A 19,098-nucleotide genomic window follows, 5' to 3' on the forward strand; every position below is an offset into this window, starting at 1 on the left:
GCGGCGGTGCCGGCGGCGGCGCGCGCCTGCGCCGAGCAGGAGCCCTGGCTGGTGCTCTACGTGCTGCTGGGGCTCTGCCTCTGCGCCCTGCTCTGCTCCCTGGCGCTCGGCTGGAGCCACCTGCGCCGCAGGGGCGACGCGGCCTCGTGCCCGGCGGGCGCCGGCTCCTGCCACCGCCGCGACGACTCCGCCAAAGGTGAGCGCCGAAGGGACGATCCCGCGTCTCCACGCGGCGGCGCGGTGGGGAAGGACGAGCGGAGAGGGACCGCGCGGTGCAAACCGACCAAAAAAGCCTTTTTTTCACTCCCTCCTTCACTTCCCTTTTTTAATACAGTGGATACCTATATATATAACACATGTGTGCGTGCATATATTTTTAGATAGATTATGCACACCCACAAACACCCGTGTACACAGGCATTGATCATGCTGCATGTTGAAAAAAGAAACGACAAAATCCCCGGGAAAAGTCCAGGCCCGGATGCGTCACCCTCAGAGTCGCTCTCGGGCAGGGCTGTAATTCAAGCCACTCATTGACTTTTGTCTGAGGACGCTGTGGAGTTGGAGGGTCATTGTCAAGGGGGGCTGACAGGTTCCAAGGGATTTGGATATTCCTCAGCCCACTTGCTGCATCTCGGGTGACGGAGCCCTTCGAGAGCTGCTTCCCAGTGTCCMGATGGCAGCCGGGGCCCTTGGGCTGGTTCAGGACAACGTGGCCCCTTCCCCTTGCGGGACATTTGCATGGGCTGCAAAAGGAGCAGCGAGGCGGATGCACCGCAGTCAACATTGCGCTTGCTTTAGTGCTCAACCTCAGCCTTCCTCTTTCCTCATTGCAGCCCTTGGCCCCCGTCCCTCTCCTCGGCCTTTGCATCCTCCACCCCAGGCTCCCGCGTGTCGGGGCGCGGGGATTTAGCAAAGGAATCGGTGCCGGATCCCACGCACGGGGATGGAAAACAGGAGGCGCCTTCCCCCTTGGAGGGTTTCACGGGAAGCCCCCGGGCTAATTTAGCGGGAGGTTTATCAAGCAGTTTATCAAGGGATTTATCAAGGCGATCTCTCCGCAGATCGCCTCGTGGAAGCCGGCAGCGTTGGCGACGGCTCCCCGGGCTGCCGGGCGCCCGAGCCCGTGGAAACCTGCGGCTTCTGCTTCCCGGAGCGCGGCGCGGCGCCACCCGGGCGCCAGCCCTGCCGCGGCGGCCCGGCCGGCACGGGCCACGTCCCCGCCGCCGCCGACGGCCACTTCCAAATCATCTGCTCCCCGTCGCAGGAGAAGGCGGCGCTGGCCTGACGGCGGCTCCGGCGCAGCTGCTCTGCGCTCCGGTTCCAGCAGACGCGGCCGTTTCCAGCGCAGCAGGCCGCCACGCCGCCGCTTGTGCATGGTGGGGTCGGCAGCCCAACGGCTGGCTGCAGCCAACGCTCTTTTCTTCCACCGAGGAAACGAAATTCTCGCTATTTTTGTGCACGCGCAGCAAGAGGCCCCCTTCCTTTCGGCAGCGCCGCTGCCCTGCCCCGACCTCTGTGGATTTTTCCAYGCTCCCTGCTCCTCGCGGCTGACTCCCATGGAAGCTCTTGGCTCCGGCTCCAACCTCAGCGTCGCTCGGCCCCTGCGAACAGTTTTGCTGCTCAGAGATGGTGACAGCGACGTTCCCGCAGAGCTTCCCGGTTGGAAAACCTCCGCTTGCAGCACAGGGGGTCACGAGCACCGCGAGCACCTCGAGCGTGAGAGATGGAGAGGGAAGGGACCAAGCTGCAGCGCTGGGCAAGTCTCGAGCGGGACCCAGCGCCTCACGCCCAAAGCTTAAATATAACAGGGGAAAATGGACGTTTTAATCAGCTTTTCCTCAAACCCTGCCTGGGCTCTTCCTCCTCCACGTTCATTTCCGAAGGATCACGAGGAATTCTGACCTGTGAAGCGAGTTTTAAAGGTTCTCAGGSCTTTCAGATGAGAGGACGCACAACCTGTCCAGGGCTGTGTGGAGGGAGCAGCCGGCGCCTCCGGAGCCCCGCGACGGTCCTGCCCCGGAGCGGAGCTGCTGGCCATCCTGCTCCAACGGAGCAGAGGTTTCTCTGCAGGAGGGAGCATTTTCCAGGGCTCAGGGTATTTCTAAGGCAAGGAAAAGCCCTGAGCCTTGTTAAACTCACCTAGAAACCTTCCAGCTTTGCAAGCCGAAGCGTTAGGCGCCTGCTGACAGCCCGGGCCCTTCCAGCGTGGCCAAACGGAGCTGTTTTTYGGTGAGAAGTGACATCCACGACCGCAAGCTTGGTGGTTTTACATACTTCTGGTTTTGGTTACCTGAAATAGCCGGCGGGGCCCAGGAGCCTCCCAAAGCTGCAGCTGCTTCGAGGAAAGACTTTGCTGACCCTAGATCTGAAAGTCACTATGGAAAAACGTGTGTTTTGGCCTGTAACTTGAAGTTCTCATGTTCACTAAAGCGGGGGTGAGGCTGTAGGAACGTTTTGCTCGGTGAGAAATGACTCCTGATGGCAGACGACCATCAGCGTTCTCAAACCAGCGTCTGGAAGTCGGTAGAATAAACACAATAAAGTCAATATATGCAACACATTCCAAGCGTTGGTAAACCTGACTTTCCAGGGGAAAACAGACAGCTAGAGAAAGCAATTGCAAGTGGCTATAATGATTTTTAGGCAGTGTGTATTGCATCAAGCTCGCTGGGAGGTTTCTGGGTGCTGAGGAGCAGCTCTGAGGTGACGGTCACAGAGGAAGGTGCCGCGTTCAGGGCGGCTCTGGCCGCAGGGCAAGAGCGGCAGCCCAAGGAGGGCAGGAGGAGGAGGAGGTTCGGGAGCTGGTTAAGGATGAAGGCTACCAAGGGCGAGGTGGATCCTCCCTGTCCTGCAGCCCTTTGTGAGGCAACGGGGCCATTTTCCGTCTCATTTTCCTTGCCTCATTTTCCTTCCTAGTATTTAATAACTTCTTCAGATACTTCCCTGCCACAGAGCAAGCCCCAGTGATAGAAAACTGCACTTCCAAATTAACAAATCAGCCCCAAATGCAGGCCCTGACCTGAACGAGGYGGCGGCCGAAGCAGTGGGATAAGGAGCCCTGGAAGCAGCAGCGTTGGGAAGAGCCTTGGGGAGCAGCYGAGCGGTTATTTCTGAGCAGAAGGACAAGGAAAGGTCCCATTACAAATAGAAGCCTCATGGAACGGGGGGTTGCTCTTGTCGGTGGTTGTYGCTCTCCTCCTTTTTTAAGACGGCAGAGGGCAAAGCGCTCGACGCTGCTCTGAAACCCGGGCTGATTTGCTGCTGCTGCTGCTGCTGCAGAGAAACAGGCCTGGCGGGACTCGGGGTGAGACGGTCGGCGTGGGGGGAAGAGAGGGAAAAGGAAACGCAAAAAAACAAAAAGAGCCTTTCTGTGCCCTGGGAAACCTGCTTCTGCACCCAGGAAGGGAGCGCGGAGATCTGCTCCGCTTCCCCGAGCCGGGGCAGGGGAGCCGGGCAGTGCAGAGCCGCCGGCTGCGCCCTCTGCTCCCAGGGGATGGATCTGCTCCCAGGGGATGGATCTGCTCCCAGGGGATGGATCTGCTCCCAAGGGATGGATCTGCTCCCAGGGGATCTGCTCCCAAGGGATGGATCTGCTCCCAAGGGATGGATCTGCTCCCAGGGGATGGATCTGCTCCCAGGGGATGGATCTGCTCCCAGGGGATGGATGGACGGGCTGCACGGGCGCCGGCGGATGCGTTTGCTGGGGCTGCGGTGGTGGAGGCGCCGCGGGAGCGCTGCCGCATGGTGGCACTACCGTCCCCACGGTGGCACTGCTGTCCCCACGAGCACAGCAGGGACACGGGCTGCACCCGCAGCAAGGTCGCGGCTAAGCCCTGCGGCACCCGCTCCCAACCCAGAGCCGCTCCCCGCGGCACGAGCGGGAAGGCGGCGTGGGGACCCGCGCGGTGTCCCTGCCGCAGGGACGGGGCCGCGCGTTTCCAGCGCGTTTCCAGCGTCTCCTTTGGTGTTCGGGGTGTCTCACGCAGTCTCTTCCCTGCCTCCCCGCTCAGGGAGCTGCAGGAAGCTCCCGATGCACAACACGGCCTCGCCTCTTCCCTGCCGCTGCTCTCGGGGGATGCTCACTTAGGGAACAAACAGCCGGATTTCACTCACTCCTCCTCTTGCTTTCTTTCCTCTCGGGCAGGTCGCTTTCTGTCTCTGCTTTCCGAGGGCAGACGCCCGCAGCCCATTCCTGGAGCACAGAATCTCAAGGGTTAGACCCATCCACGYTTCCAACCGAGCCCAACGGGGCTCCTGTGGGGCTCCATGGCCTTTCTGGAGCGTTTTCTTTGCGGAGATGTGGAGAGCATCCAAGCCCCAGACACAYGCAGCTCTCCAGAGGGTCCACAGAGAGGGAGCTGGGCTGATTCGGGCCCTTTTCAGCTCTGCATTCCCAGCTCCATCCCTGGGCCAGGCTCCTGGGAGCAAAATGCAGCACCCAGGGAGCTGGAGCCGGCACCCACATATGCAGGARCCCCTGGGAAAGGTGACGAGGAGCTTAAAAGGAGCCCAGTGCTCTGCAGAAGGGCTKGGGAGCAGCACTTATCAACACTGAGGGTTTTAAGGGCGGTATTTATATGTCTTTAGAAGGTGGGGAGGGGAGAAGGAAGGGGAAACAAACCAAAACCACCAACAAAACAAGCGCTTTTACGAAATTCAAACGTATTCACAAGATTTTTTTTAAAAAACAAAACAAAACGAGACCACTCTTACAGTATAAACACGCCAATTCATTCATTTTACTGATGGTTGCATTTATGAATTTCATTCTCGTGAAAAAAAAAGGGAACAAAAGGAAAAAAATAAGAAAATAGCTATTTATAGAAAACAAAACAAAAAAGGGCTCAAACAGAAAATAATCTGTGCTGATGCTTTTGATGAGCAGTCCGATGGCATTAAACGTTACCTGTGCAAGCAGGCATGCTTGAAAACCTGTCTTAGTGCTGTCAGCTTCAGTTCCACAATCCAGGGTTGCTTYCATGTTTTGAAAAGAATAAGAGCCTAATAGTTTCATACTGTATTTATTTAATAACTAAAATTCACAAATAAAAAGATACTTGCAAAGTCCTTTAGTTGTGTCATCCCCTCCTCCTCCACTCTCCTGCTTTCAGACCCATATGCATAAAAAGAATGGGCTTGGATTTGTAATTTTAACTGTTATATGATTGGTCGTTGGAGCTGAAGCACCAATGGAGAAGATGCTTTATGGAGATGAGGGTACACCCCCTTGCCTTCCCACACACCTTTTGGAGGAACATAGGAGATGTACCAGTGCCCGGACTCCTCTGCTCCCATTTCCCCCACCCAGAGCATTCCTTTCATTTTATATATTCCTCTGTTAAGTGACCGACTGTAGCCTCTTTTTTCCCCCTGTCTGTCCTTGCGGGACTGCACACACGTTGGACATGGTTCATTTCTTACTCCGCCAGGCTTTGAGCCAGTGTCAAGTAGGTCCTGTTACAGCTCAGTGCTAGTTGTTTTTTAATGGGTCTTTTCATTTCAGGTAGGTTTGTGTGTCGTTTCAGAAGGCTTGCTTATTTTCTTCCTTGTTTATATCTGACAAGCTGCTGGATAAGGCTACTCGTACTCCAGGAACTGCTTGTGATAGAACAGCAAATATCTGCAAGAAAGCAGAGGCAGAGTTGGAGCTTTCTGCTGCACGGTGTAGCAGGTTGGTATTTCTATTGATGGGAGGGTGGAGAGGAGGACTGCCYGTTTTGTTTTGCTTTCAATCCTAAGTGATTCCAGGGAAAACATGAGCTTCCTGCAATCCCCATGGAGGAAGAGGAGGGAAGTCAGTGGAAATGGGTAGAGCAGCAACTCAGGAAACTGAACGGTTGTCTACCCTGCAGGCAAACCTGCACGGTGTGCAATCTACTGGGAACCTGAACTTTAGGGAAGACTGGACTTTGCCACTGCTCAGGCGGGATCCATTTAATCCTACCATGATAGGAACCACACAAATGAGGGGCCTTACGAGGCGGTTGTTCCTTCGGAGYCACATAACCCAAACACAAGGCACTCGGATTGCTGCTAACTGCACGCTGGCTGCTCATATCAAAACCAAGTGTAAATGAATATTTGCATCCTGATCAAACCCAACCRTACTGTCTCATTCTGCACTCTGCTGTTTTGAGGTTGAGGTTCCCCCTGTTCTTGATTCCTGTGTGCTCACTGCTGTGTAATGGAGCCTGGCCTTGGAGGGGACTCMTCTCTGCATATTTACCCACCCCACGCTCACAGTCGCTGCACAGCTTGGCTAAAATGACTTTAAAACATTTTTGAGACTTCCCAGTTCCCATCATTCTGGTTCCAGTCCTATGGAGCTTCCCTTAAATCCAATGAGATCTACTCAGTGTTAGCACTTATCTGAACCAAGGAAAAGGGATCACATACCTAACCAATCTTTAATGAGATAGCTATGCAACAATCATGTTCCATATCCTCTCCTTGCCTATAGCCTTTTCTTCCACAGACATATCCCAGGACCAAAGCTAACCATTTGTTATTGAATAAAAATATCCAGCTTATTTCTCCAGGAGACCTTATAGCATAAGCAATTTTAGCCAAATCATTTAACACTACAATTCACATGCTGTAGGAGAGGTTTTTATTGCCAAGCTGAAGTGCAGAACAGGAAAAATAGGTAAACCTATTATAAATTGCAAACTGAACATCTGTGCCTGCAGCAATTAATGGAAATGTCAGGTATAATTAAAAAGAAAAAGGGGGAAAGAAAGAAAGAAGAACAAAACAAGAGCTATCTTTCACTATCRTGTCATCAAGTCCCTGTTTGAAAAATGCCAAAATGAATATTTCAGATTTTAAGTAGCTGCATTCTTGGAAACAGATACCATTCCCCTATGCTTCTCTCAAACGAGAGGCACCCAAATGTTTCCCTTGCAAATCACTGCTCTGCACTCTCAATACTTTTCTACTTCAAGTATCTGTAACCCCGACATCAATCTGAAATCAATTTAAAGCCGTGAGCTATGAGCTCCTGCCCTGCACCTGCCTCCCACATAGCCTTGYCATTCTGTGGTTCGTGTGTTTTCCTAATGGCTTTTCTTCAGATCTCCTACATTCACTGTAATATTGAAGTTCTGCAGGCAGAGACAGGATTATGCCGTGATTGTACTTGCAAGCTCCCTGTTTCTACTGGGATACTGCTGGATAATCATATCGTATCAAAGTCTTCCAAGGCCCTTCCACTTGCAAGCAAGAGTTTGGACATGAGCACCAGTTAGGGACACTGCAAATGATGCTCCCTTGTCCTTCCTCTCCTCTTCCTTCCAAAAATCCAGGAACATTAAGCAATGTTCTGAAGTGCTGATAACAGAGGGAAAAAAATAAATACCCGGAGAAATTAAGTCTTCTCTGATGAAGCAGTATTTTTATCTGGAAGTAAAAAGGAAAGAAACCCTGAAGGAGAGTTTCCCTTCCTTTTCCCTTTCCCGTTCACAACTTACCCTTCACTGTCTAGTACATCCTTAATGCTAGCCTTGGTGATAATGGCATCATCACACTTGAACCACTGGTCCTTGTGCTGCCGGATGAAGCTGGTATAGTGCCCACTTTCCAAGGTTCCTTGGTGATTAACTACTGCAAACAAGGAATACCTGGCACAGAAAAGAGTTAATGAACGAGCAGATCAAGTCAGGGAAAGAAATTTTACATTTTAGATAAGCAGAAGTTTGTGCTGCTACACAAAGATAGAAATTGCAATATATTATATTATTTATRTTGAAATATAAACATATCTGACCCATCAGTAAAACAGCAGCCCCTAACACTGGATGGGAAGGTGACATGCTTGTCTGGAGGAAATGAACCACATTTTTCTATTCCATTTTTTGCTGTTAATGCAACATTCCAGCCTGATGACAGYTATCAGCTTTACCAATATTAGCTACTAAGGATTTTTCAACAGTGATGTATTGAGGACCGTTGATTATTGAGCCCGCACTTCTATTTTCCTGAATTAGGTACTCCAGTGAACCAGGAAAAAAAAATGTATTTGGAGGTGGGGAAGAGAAAGAGCTATCCTAGACACTTCTAGTGCTGTCCTTAGTATGGAAAGTTTGTACCCATCTTAAAAACTGAATGTATTCAGCCYCAGCTTCCAGCTTTTAGACCTTGTTGGGCTTTTGCCTGCTAGACTGAAAATCAAGTTATCTCTCTTTCAGAGAAGGATATGGTTAGAAGGATATGGTTAGACTGATTCAGTTGCTTTTAGCATTTTTTTTTTTCTCCTTAAGCTGAAGTCCTTGACTCTTTTGCTCTAAGGAAAGATTTTCTTCTCTAGTCTTAATTTTACTTGTAGCCGTTTTTCAGATATTCTCCACTCAACCCCTTTTCAAGTCTGAATTTAAAAACAGTGGCACAATGATCAAATAGTCCCTCTAATGGACTACCTGCCCACTCATGTTTAAAACCCACAGGGCCCTCTAGACCCAGGGCTGCAACCAGGGCTCCTGCTCAGCTGAGGGTCTCCCAGGGWTTTTTAAAGGCCCCATTTTCCAGATGGAGTCTTTAATCTGGCCAGGATGGACAGTGATCTTTATTCCTAGCTGCAGGATGCTAGGATTGCCTCACYTGTTTACTGGCTTCCAGCCTATCAAGCAAACAACCCAGATGTCTCTGCCCTCGTTACCCAATCCTCTTCATCATTAACAACGTTGCCAAACTGCGTTGTTCATAAACCTCAGTGATGCATTTTGTTTTCTTTCACATCTTTGCTAGCACTGTTAAACCCCACACGTCTAAGGAATCAATCCCTGCAGGGGCGCACAAAACACACCTGCTTGATGTCTTCTTGTACGACAAATGCACTGAGASCCAGTTAGCTAGTTGTTAAATCCATCTATTGAGAGATCCTAGCTTCTTAATGGGTGTGTTAGTATCAAATGAAATACCTTCAGGAATTTAAATATGTAATGTCAGCACATGACTGTGACCAAACTGTAACTTATTAAAAAAAAAAAGATAACGGTTTTGTGGCCAGACCTGTTTTCCTAAAACTATGTGTATTGGCTTCGACTGTTTCTCCTTTAGACACAGTTCTATGTCTGTTGCTCCATAACTCTGCCTGGAATCAATGCCTGCCTAAGGCTGCAGAATTACAAGTTCTGACAAAGTAGCAGTGTTCGATACAATTTCTTTCAATTTTTGGCCCTTCCTTTGCTGCTCCAATAGAAAYAGGGTTATTTAAAGGAAACCCCATACATTTTAAGGCTGTAACACAATATTTAATTCTATCCATAGACATACTACTGGGGTTAATGGCACCAGGTGATCAAGCTGTTTGCACAATAAGTTTTGCAGTCGTACTGAAGCTTTATTTTGCACCAGTTCAGACTTACTGTGCTGTCAAATATGGTAATGCACTTATCACTGCAGGATACACCGCAGAGTGTCTAACTCCTCCTAGAAGCCAACCACCTTTCACAATAGGAACCACGGAATRTACCACTTACTTATTATCATTGTTTAGACTATCCGTCGGCTGCTGGTACTGCCCGTTCATTCTGCTCTCTTTACTGTAACACACACACAAAAATGCAGTCACTTAAAGCAGTGGCTTCCCAAACACAGTAAATAGGTTGTACACGACACACAGCTTGCTTGCCGTGCCCTAATTCAAAAGCACGGTGCTGCTTAGCAGCAGAGAAGGGCTGCTGATTAGGATGCTAAAGATGCTTTATTTGTTCTCGCAGCAATGCTACATGCGGAGCCCCATTTCTCCTCCTGGTCAAGGCTTCAGCGCTGCAAATACAGATCTGTTTACATCAAACGTTCTGTCCCAAAGCTTCCAAGCACGTTAAGGGAAGATTTGTATTTTAAACCTGGAAAAATATCTAATTACATCAATCCCTTATCCTGCGATGGGTCAATCATCCTGGCTCTGACTTGTAAATTCATTTTATGTTTTGACAGCAGCAATAGGATTATGCTGTTGATTTCACAGCCGATGAAATTCAGATTACCAAGCTATGCCTCCTGATTATCCTGTCTATATTCCATTATGCTTGATACCTTTCATCAGCAGAGCCTATTCTATCCAGGGAGAATTCACCACAGAGGAATGGGAAAGTCTCAGAATCTCCAGAATGTACTGGAATAAACTATATATCCCTAATACAACACAATTTAACAGAGCTTCCAGGCTCTCCCATCTCTCCTGGCAGAGGCATCTATTTTTCTTTTCTTTTCTTTTTTTTTTTTTTTTCCCAGAGAAAAGTATTTGAAAGCACTATTTATTTTTTATCTTCAAATACAACCCTTATGTTAAGGGATGTCATGTTTTGGTGCTTTCTGCATTGCTTCAGTTATAAATTAAGCCTGAATTTCTTCCATATAGTCTGAATGGATTGCCTGATAGATACTTGTTACCTGAGCTCATTTAGTTCCTTTTATAGATTTTTGCATAAATGTTGTGTCTTTGTAACGTCTTGGGAGGTGGGAAAAATCTTCCTGCATTTGATTAAATGCCAATCAGAATACCTATTTTAATCTGAACAACATGCTTTCCTTGCACCATTCACTTAAGAGACACTGAAGATTAAAATAAAAAGTTTGCACATGCACAAGAAAGGATTTTTACAACCTAAGAAACATGACATGTCTAGTTATCCTGATCATACAGGAAGACTGATGTGTGAGCACTCAGGTAACAGGAGCAAAGCTGAGATTTCTAAAATTTTGAGGGGATGAAGGATCCAAGTCTACAAGTTTAATATGAACCTAATATGCCTAATATGCAATAACTTAAGTGTCTAAATTGCCTCAGCAAGTCTCTTCTGGCACACTCACAAAAAAMCCTCTAATATCTCATCTGAAAATTAGTTCAGAAGAGCTGCCCATTTCATGGAGAAACTTTCAGCCAAGCACCATTGTACCCGCTGGGCTGTAACCTTGGTACAAGGACGCTCCACATTTCCCGGTGCGCATRTACGGAGCTGCTGAACGGATCTGGGCAGGTTTTGGGGGGATTGTGACCTGGGTACACACCTGGAAGCCATGAATGGTGTCATGTCCAGCTCCAGCGGAAATGAGACATACGTAGTGATCTTCCGCCTCAGTTTGGCTGAGTGTTCAAACCGCTGCRGACAAAGCATAAGATTTGTGGGTTTTTTAAGAGAAGGTCTACATTTCTCACCTTTTATAAATCATAGGTACAAAAATTTATAMATTTTTATAGCATGATGATGTAAATGCATATTACCAGTGAGAAATAAAGGGCACCATCAGATTTTTTTTTTCCTATCATTTAGCTGAATCCTGAGCCCCCACTAAAAAACATTTCTACTGGGAAAATGATCCTCGTCAAATGATACCTTTAGTGGATGAAAATAAGGTATTGATCACAATGTTTATCTTACTCGCTATGGACACAAGCCTATTCCCAAARGACAACAAAAGCTGCATTAAACAGACAATGCGCACAGGCTTTAACTATATTGTGTTCATCTTTGCTATGTATTATGCAAATATAYGGTCCCTGCCTCAACAAGCATGCAAAATAGGTGACAGCGAGGTCTTGCCAGGAGATTCCTCCACCTAAATCCACCCACCCAATTATCTCAAACGGCACGTGTCAAGACTGCCCAGCAATACCAATTCAAATCRGGCAAAAATGTAAGGTGGCAATAAAAAGCCTTGTCCTTCCTTCTCCTACAAGGACCTGCAGTTCCTACCGTGCTTTCCTCATCTTGCCAATTGAGCATTAAATGGAAGCAGGAACAAATAACAGAGAGAGATGAATGAGCTTCTATTTAAAGCCAGCTTCTCTGCACATTTCTCAGAAATTCTGCTCTATTTACACTTCAAGTTAATTATTTTCCAATTGTGGTGCCATAACAATTCCCTAGCAACAGATCCAGACTTCAAAAGCTGAGACTCTTGTAATTCTTATCTTTTGCACTTCTTTTTCGCTTTACTATATGAAAATGAAATTTGCATTTTGGATGGAACAGCACAATCACCTTAGGAACAGTTATTTATTTTGAAAAAATATCTTCAATCACTCTGGGTAACACAAATACTGCATTGAGTGGAGGAAAGGAGTTTAGCACATTTGCATGACCTTGCCCAAAGATCAGAACTGCCTAGGTGCATCTTTCAAACTATTTTGCATTAAGAAGAAATTACTCAAAACTTTCCCCCAAACCCAAAACTAGCCCCCTGAAACTGCAAGTCAGTCATACAAAAACCAGACAGCAAGACCACGGCAGGCAGCAAAAGAAGAACAAAGAAATCACGTTAYTATCTATGCCAGTCGTGCTCGTATCTTCTGCATATGACAGTGYATAATATTTGGTTAATGCTCAAGGTGCAACTGAAGAACTGCTGGAAGGTGGGAGTGAACATCTGAAGAACTGACTGACCCAGTCTGAAAATACCTATAAATCTTATAAATTACAAAAATGGAAATTCCTTCTACTCGTTACTAACAAGTTTCTCCAGTGGAAAGCAGAATCAATCTTTTTTTATGAATACAGCCCTTTCTGTGGCATTCTGTGCTCTCATGTCAAGACCTCTGCAATTGATTAACATACTTCTTTATGGAGAGATTTTGTAAATACATTTTAAATTGTTGCTGCATTGGATCCAGAGTTGCTATGTAATTTAACAATTCCAATGTACAATCATTTCATGAATTCTATCCATGACTTGGTCACTGAGCCCAGCTCATTGCAGCCATACAGATTATTAGATTTTCCAATATGTATCTACTAACCTAACTTTGCAGGCTATTGAGGAAAAACAATTTGCTTCAGCCAAAAGCAGCAYTTTGCCACGACTAGCACAAAAATAAAGGGCTATTTCTGACAAACACTACTGAAGTTACCCAGGTGTTTTACCAAAGCTGAAGGCCTAGCGATCATGCACAAACTAAATAACTTAAAGAACTCTGGAGCAAATGGTAGGAATGGTTATGTCTCTCAAAATCTTCCCTTTGAAAGAAGCAGCAACATGAAGCTTGACTTGTACACGGCCTATGGGTTGCTGTTTTAAGATCTGCTTCCTCTACGGCATCCTGGTCCTGGGTAAAATGSTGCTCTTCTTTAAGTGATACTAGTGTTACACAAGCAGCTTCTTGATGCAGCAAACACAGATAGTAATTGATGATTCTCCTACCCACAACTCTGTCCAGGAATGGGAAAACTTTGTCATTTGAACCCAGGAAACACAAAGGACTGAGGTCTGCATCAGAAAAGCTCAGGCAGATCAAAGCTATTAGGGTGGCTGCTTTTGTAAGTCCTGCACACCATTTTTCAAAATAAACAAGCAAACAAGAAAAACACTAGACAGATTAAGACATCTCCTTCTGCAGTAGCTGCCTGCTTTGCATCATGGTTTTATTTTTTTTTTTTTATGGCTTAAATATAGAGTACAGGACTAAACCATTTGAGAGCACCAACTATTACATTATCTCCCATCAGGGCATCTGATGTGATTTGGATCGGAAATGCTGCAAACCAGCCCACAGTAATTTTGAGAGAATTAGTTGGGAAGATGCAAGTCTTCTCCATCGCAACTCAAATTTGGCATTTRTCCCCCACATCCCAAACACAGGATCTCTCTGCAGCATCTTTCCTGTGGAAGTGCAGGGTAAAACTTTTTAYTATGCCATACAAGCGTTATCAAGGMCTGGCTTTTATGCTGGTTCAGGCACCGTATGAGCCTTCCATTTAGTTCCTGCATTTTGAATTGTTAYATGTCCAGACATAGAGCAAGGCTACATTATAAATACACTCACAGTATCTTAATAGAAAATCTAGCTGAGAAAGTAAGCTGTTCTTTAAATTATTATTTATTTTTATCATAAAAGATTAGTCTGTGAAACTCAGAAGACATGTCCAGGAACTTAGCTCATGCTCTCAAAGAAGAATATACGTCCTCTGCTCTGACTGCCCTTTGTGAACTTACTTTGAGATGAAAACAGGCCACAATGGGTAACTTCTTCATAGTGAGTTGTTTGGTAGATTCCTGGTAGCTATGGCAACCACTACATTTGATTTTGGCACTGCTTCCTAGATGTTCTGGCCGTGTAAACCTGAAAAAAAACGTTAAAAAGCAAAGGAAAGCACAACGTGACCAAGGGTCTCCAGCACACCTTGAAAACAGTTTCCACTTTTTCTTACGGCGCTTCGTCACCACAAGACATGAAATTTATGGCATAAACAATGGTGTGGAAAGCAAGAAATACTCTCCAAGACCTACCATACAGTTAAGTACTGTGGTTCAGATAGAAATCAGACATTTTGCTCTACTTGGGCACGTTCCCTTCAAATGCATYAACGACTGCAAAAGGAGTTAAGCACTCGCTCAGATCCTACAAATGTACAGCTAACTATTACACASATAGCAAATATCTTTTCTTTCCAAAACCCAAAACATTGATATGGAAATTCTGAAGCACAAAGACTTCAGCACTCAGCTGTGTGCTAGTCTGCAGAATGCTCTTCTAGCTTGCAGCCTTTTAGAGCTGGGTCGGAACTTGGAGATGGAAGACAGCTGTAAACAAATGAGTATTTTCAAATATCGGCTTTTCAAAACTACCTGTTTTCACAGACTGAACTGCTTGAGGTGGGCTATAGGAAACAGAGCATTACAGGAAACTGCTTTCAGAAAATACACTATCAATGTTCTCACAACATATTAAAGCAAAATTCTCCCCCATTTGGTGAATCTTTCAGCACATAATAGGCTAGGACAGGACTGCTCGTTTCTTTTGAGTTTAGATTTCTATAGGATAAGTAAGTATGAAGTTATCATCCTCAAAGGTGGCTTTACGGTTAGGATTTTTGAGGTACATTCCGCCTCCAAATCGAGAGTGTTTGAACCTGGATGACTCTCCTTCCTCATCATCTTTCGGTTTCTACCTATCTCCATTTTGAAGAATATTTGTCTGTTTTTAGTTTCTGCTGCAACCTCTATTCTGCTGTTGGCTATTTCTCTTTTGTACTAATTTCCTCGTTTTCTCAAAATTCACAATTTTACAAGTTATAAGAATCTTAGAAATCAAATGCTACTAATTTTTATTTCAGGATTGGCTTTGTCCCAGGTTACCTCTTCTTTAGAGGAAGATCTGTCTTCCTGTATTTGCCTTGAGAGAATAGCCTTCCGATCTTCTAAAAGTTTTGAGTTAACTATATTTGAAGGCAGGAATTCATTTCCAGTTACCTTGTTTCCAAGCTGCCTTTTCTGCTCAGAATTATCTTTTCCTTTGGAAAACTGTATGGCTTTATTTTTTTCTGTCATCCTAGCAAATCAGCTAGCAGCAGCTTTCTCATGTCTCTCCTTAGAGCAGAATTAGTTTTACACTTGGTAATGTGTCATAACTTAGACCAATATTAAAAGCATTATAAGCTCTTTTTTGTGTCTTTTGTTTCAGCTGACAAAACCAACCAAGACCAGGGAGGCTGAGACAACAGCACTAGTGGTTTAACCATGTACAGCCATGTTGTTTGGCAGCAGAAAATGTAAAATTTATTTTCCATTTGCATCACTACTTTTGGTAGGATCTTATTAAGCCCATCTTTTTCCTAAGCCTTCTTTGTTTTTTCACTTTGTTTTATACAAAACCTACAACACGCATTGAAGAACAAATTTTTAGGACTAACACCGTGAGAAAACAAATATCCTATTGTTCCCATTGTTCGCCTGTGGAGAACAGAATGAAGCCAGATTCTTTTTAACGCAGTTTTTGTCCCATTTCCTACCTTCGCAAGCAGTCTGTGAGAGTGGTGGTGCCTGATACATGGCTTTCCCCATTTACGACACTGCCATCACTCCCCGGACTCAGTGGCCAGAACGGGGTGGAGGAGCCCGGCAAATCCAAACTGATATCCCAAAACGGGTCTATCGTTGTGGAAACACCACTACGAAARAGAACACAATTTAACATAGGTTTAATATGCAAGTAAAAAAATAAAAAGCAGCAATCTTTCCCATTTTAAGGGGGCACATCAGGCATTTAAGAACTATAGGATCTACATGACCTCTAGAGGGCACTAAAATACGACAAAAAAATACAAAGCAAGACAAAAACACCGCAGTTGCACCAGTTCTTCCATGTCCGATTACTTTTCTGAATAACTTAWAGGCCACACGGTTTAGAAAATGTATTTTATTATACACCAACTAGTGTATAATATTCTACCACGCATCAGTTAAGTTCAGAAGCTAGTTCTCAGCTCAAGACGTGGAACATTGTACCTACCCACACTGAGACAAAGAGGGAGTTAAATACTTTTGCTATATGCCACTGCACTGAATTAAGCTTTGCAGTTCACCTTAGAATCTCCTACGGCATTTGGAATTTGAGAGGCCAGAGAGTAACGCCCTCAAGAAGTACCTAATGTTCTTGATCAGGTTTCTCTACGAGACAACTGCAAATAAACCAAGTCTGAGAATGGGAAGTTTCTCAAAACTTTGTCATCTATTGATTTGAATCTGTTCTTCCAGCATTTAGGTTTTTAAGGGATTCTTAAAACCTAGGCTCTAAGCTCCCAGGTCAGAAACTTTTTCTTTTTGCACTGTTTGTGCCACTTTTTGAACTCTCTTCTCTTTGACTAGGAGATCTGAAAAGTCTACAGTGTCCCACCCTTTTGTTCAGTTTCATTTGTGCAAAACTTGGGAACTTTCAAAAGAAACCTTTYTGTGGAAGTTGCTTGGAAGTTGATATTGTGTGATAACACATTGAGTCTTTTACTGTCATTGAAGGACTCTGGCTCTACCAGGGAAATAGCAATTTCACACATTTTCATTACAGTAAAGCTTCTGCAAATCTCCCCAGGAAATTGAGAATAAAAGCAGATTTAAACAAGAAGAGCACAGCAGCYCTTCTGCAGGGTAGTGTGGATAAATTATAAGGAATGCAGAAACAAAAATCAAGAACTCTGACTTCTGCACTGCAGCTACACCAAATATCTTGGAAAAAAGTCAACTGGCTTCAGTGCACAAAACGAAAYAACAAACATGATTTCTTATACTCTTGTAAAACATTTGCCTGCTGGTACCTGACATGATGTAATATTAGCATCTTGAAAACCTCTCCTGATGATACCTGAGGCTCATCATTGAGGGAAAATATTGATATGGCTGCATATAAAGTTTTATTCCAAATCCAGTAGCAGCTACGTACTTTTTCAAAACCAAAAAGATCTTGGAGGTCATATTTTAGAGGTTAGTAAGAAAGTGAGCATTCATAAGGCTGTGATCTTTTCCAAGTAGCCTTTTTTGTATGTCTTGATGAAAATTACCTAGTAATGAACTGCATTTAGCTGATGCTGTATTGAAACAGTTCTTGTCTCACAGATTCTTGCTAGTATTTTATTGATGTTAGAGAGTGAATGTACAGCACACAGTGCAYTGCAAGGCTTATAGTTTCAGATGAGAGTGCAAAGCTAGAAAAAAAATCACTTACTGGCAGACTTGACAAGTAACATCAGACTGCAGTCCGCCTGTGAAGATTTGGTCTATGATGCAATTACAGTGGTTGGGGTTGTTGGCCTTCTTCCCGTTATCATCACCTGGAGGAAGGCAAATAGACTCGGCAGTCAGAAATGCTCCCTGTGAATAGTGGTTTGTCTTGTAGAGTGTTTCTAATAACTCTTTATAACACAGTCATAGATATATTGTAGAACCTCACACAGACAACATGGAACCTTGAACACGTTGTGCATTAAAGAGAAAGGAAATAAGAAAACTCTTAGCAGAATATAGATGGTCAGAAGGTATCTAAACCCAGTTTGCTGCAGCTGCAGTGGTGAAGCTTTAAGCCACATCAGCTGCCAGCCAAACCTCTCGTCAGGAGATAGCCCTGTCTCCCTTGGCCGAGATTTACTCTGTGCAATGCAGGATAAAGAACAATTCCTAAGACGCAGGAGTTGCCAAGGTGGTTAATGAAAATGCCTGTTTAAACTTCGTTGAGGGGGCACCAAGCAATATTTGCCTCTAAACAAATGGCCAGCACTTAACCACAGAATTTTCGCTTAGGTGGAGTATTCTTCSTTCATTATTTTCCTAAATGAACACAGAGAAACATCAGCAAACCCTACTTTTCAATTCTACCACAGTCAACACCAGATAGTGCTGTAAGGAGGGATTTCGACAAAGCTCCATTAAGCCTCAGCCTGTTGTCTGCATCTTCTTTCAACACAAACATTTACTTTCCTTTCAAGTTTCCACCACGGAGAAAATGAAAGATGCCCTTATCTGGAGCAGGAAGATAAGGGCTGTGTCTTCTCCCAGCTTCTTCTCGGAGACGCTGCCTCTGCCAGCTTCCCAAGGGGYGCAGGGAATGCCTACCTATCTCTCAAGCATTCTAAATTGTCCTTGCAGATCTCCGGAGCAATTCATTTCTCTGATTTGAGAGCACAGATTAGGAGATTTCAGCTTTCCCAGATTAACCAGAGCGCTTAATAAATATCCACCACCAACTCTACACAATTCCTTGAAGCACATTCCTTCCATTCTCTGCAAGCAAAATAGGAGTGATAATGCTGTTTCCCTTTGATTTCTAAGGCTGTCATGCTTACTTCCTTGGGTTTGGTAAATGCAGCTAGTTTTACCTTGAGACAGGGATGTGCACACGCTATTTCAGAAAAGCTGTTAGTTTGAAAAGTAGATTTCAAGATCAACTGATATTCTGTAACAGAAACTGCTAAGGTACAATTTTTTTTTTCCTATTATTTTTAATTTGACAGGGAATATTTTAGTTTCTGAAGTTAAATAGTGTTTTTTTTTAGTTAAAAGTTTTATACTGAACAAAATAAAGGCATAAGATAAAAGCTTTTCTTGTGTTTAAGGTACTCTTGTTGGGTTCTTCCTGCAGCATGAGTAAGAAGGAACAAAATTAAGTTTTCAAGTTTGTTGSAAGATGCTACGTAGCTAGCAAAGCTTTCAACTGATAGTAAATGCAGAAAGAAAAAAAAAGATACCCACTATGCCTCAATGAGCAACATTTATATTCAACATTTATATTCTACATGGCTCAGAAAAGCTCTAACTCAACTGCTTTAGAAACTTTTGTCTGAATCTTGAAGAAAAGCATATGGTTGCCTTAATATGGCTCTTGTGGAAAAT

At 44.9% G+C, this 19,098-nt stretch overlaps 1 protein-coding gene across 2 annotated transcripts in view; it reads right to left on the reverse strand.

The window, feature by feature from the left end:
• Positions 1-4,831: 4,831 nt before the first annotated feature.
• USP22 (ubiquitin specific peptidase 22) overlaps positions 4,832-19,098 on the reverse strand; it is a 92,521-nt gene continuing 78,254 nt past the window's right edge. For both annotated transcript variants that reach the window (XM_026054016.1, XM_026054015.1), the window contains 7 exons: positions 17,438-17,543; positions 15,732-15,890; positions 13,936-14,062; positions 11,014-11,105; positions 9,480-9,542; positions 7,473-7,622; positions 4,832-5,623 (listed from right to left, as the gene is read on the reverse strand). In XM_026054016.1, the coding sequence (XP_025909801.1) occupies positions 5,581-5,623; positions 7,473-7,622; positions 9,480-9,542; positions 11,014-11,105; positions 13,936-14,062; positions 15,732-15,890; positions 17,438-17,543 (740 nt within the window). In that variant the 3' untranslated portion in view covers positions 4,832-5,580. The remainder of the gene's footprint in view (positions 5,624-7,472; positions 7,623-9,479; positions 9,543-11,013; positions 11,106-13,935; positions 14,063-15,731; positions 15,891-17,437; positions 17,544-19,098) is intronic.

This window comes from Nothoprocta perdicaria, unplaced genomic scaffold (assembly GCF_003342845.1).
Source record: "Nothoprocta perdicaria isolate Ctin4 unplaced genomic scaffold, notPer1 scaffold_12, whole genome shotgun sequence".
Classification (NCBI taxonomy): Eukaryota; Metazoa; Chordata; class Aves; order Tinamiformes; family Tinamidae; genus Nothoprocta; species Nothoprocta perdicaria.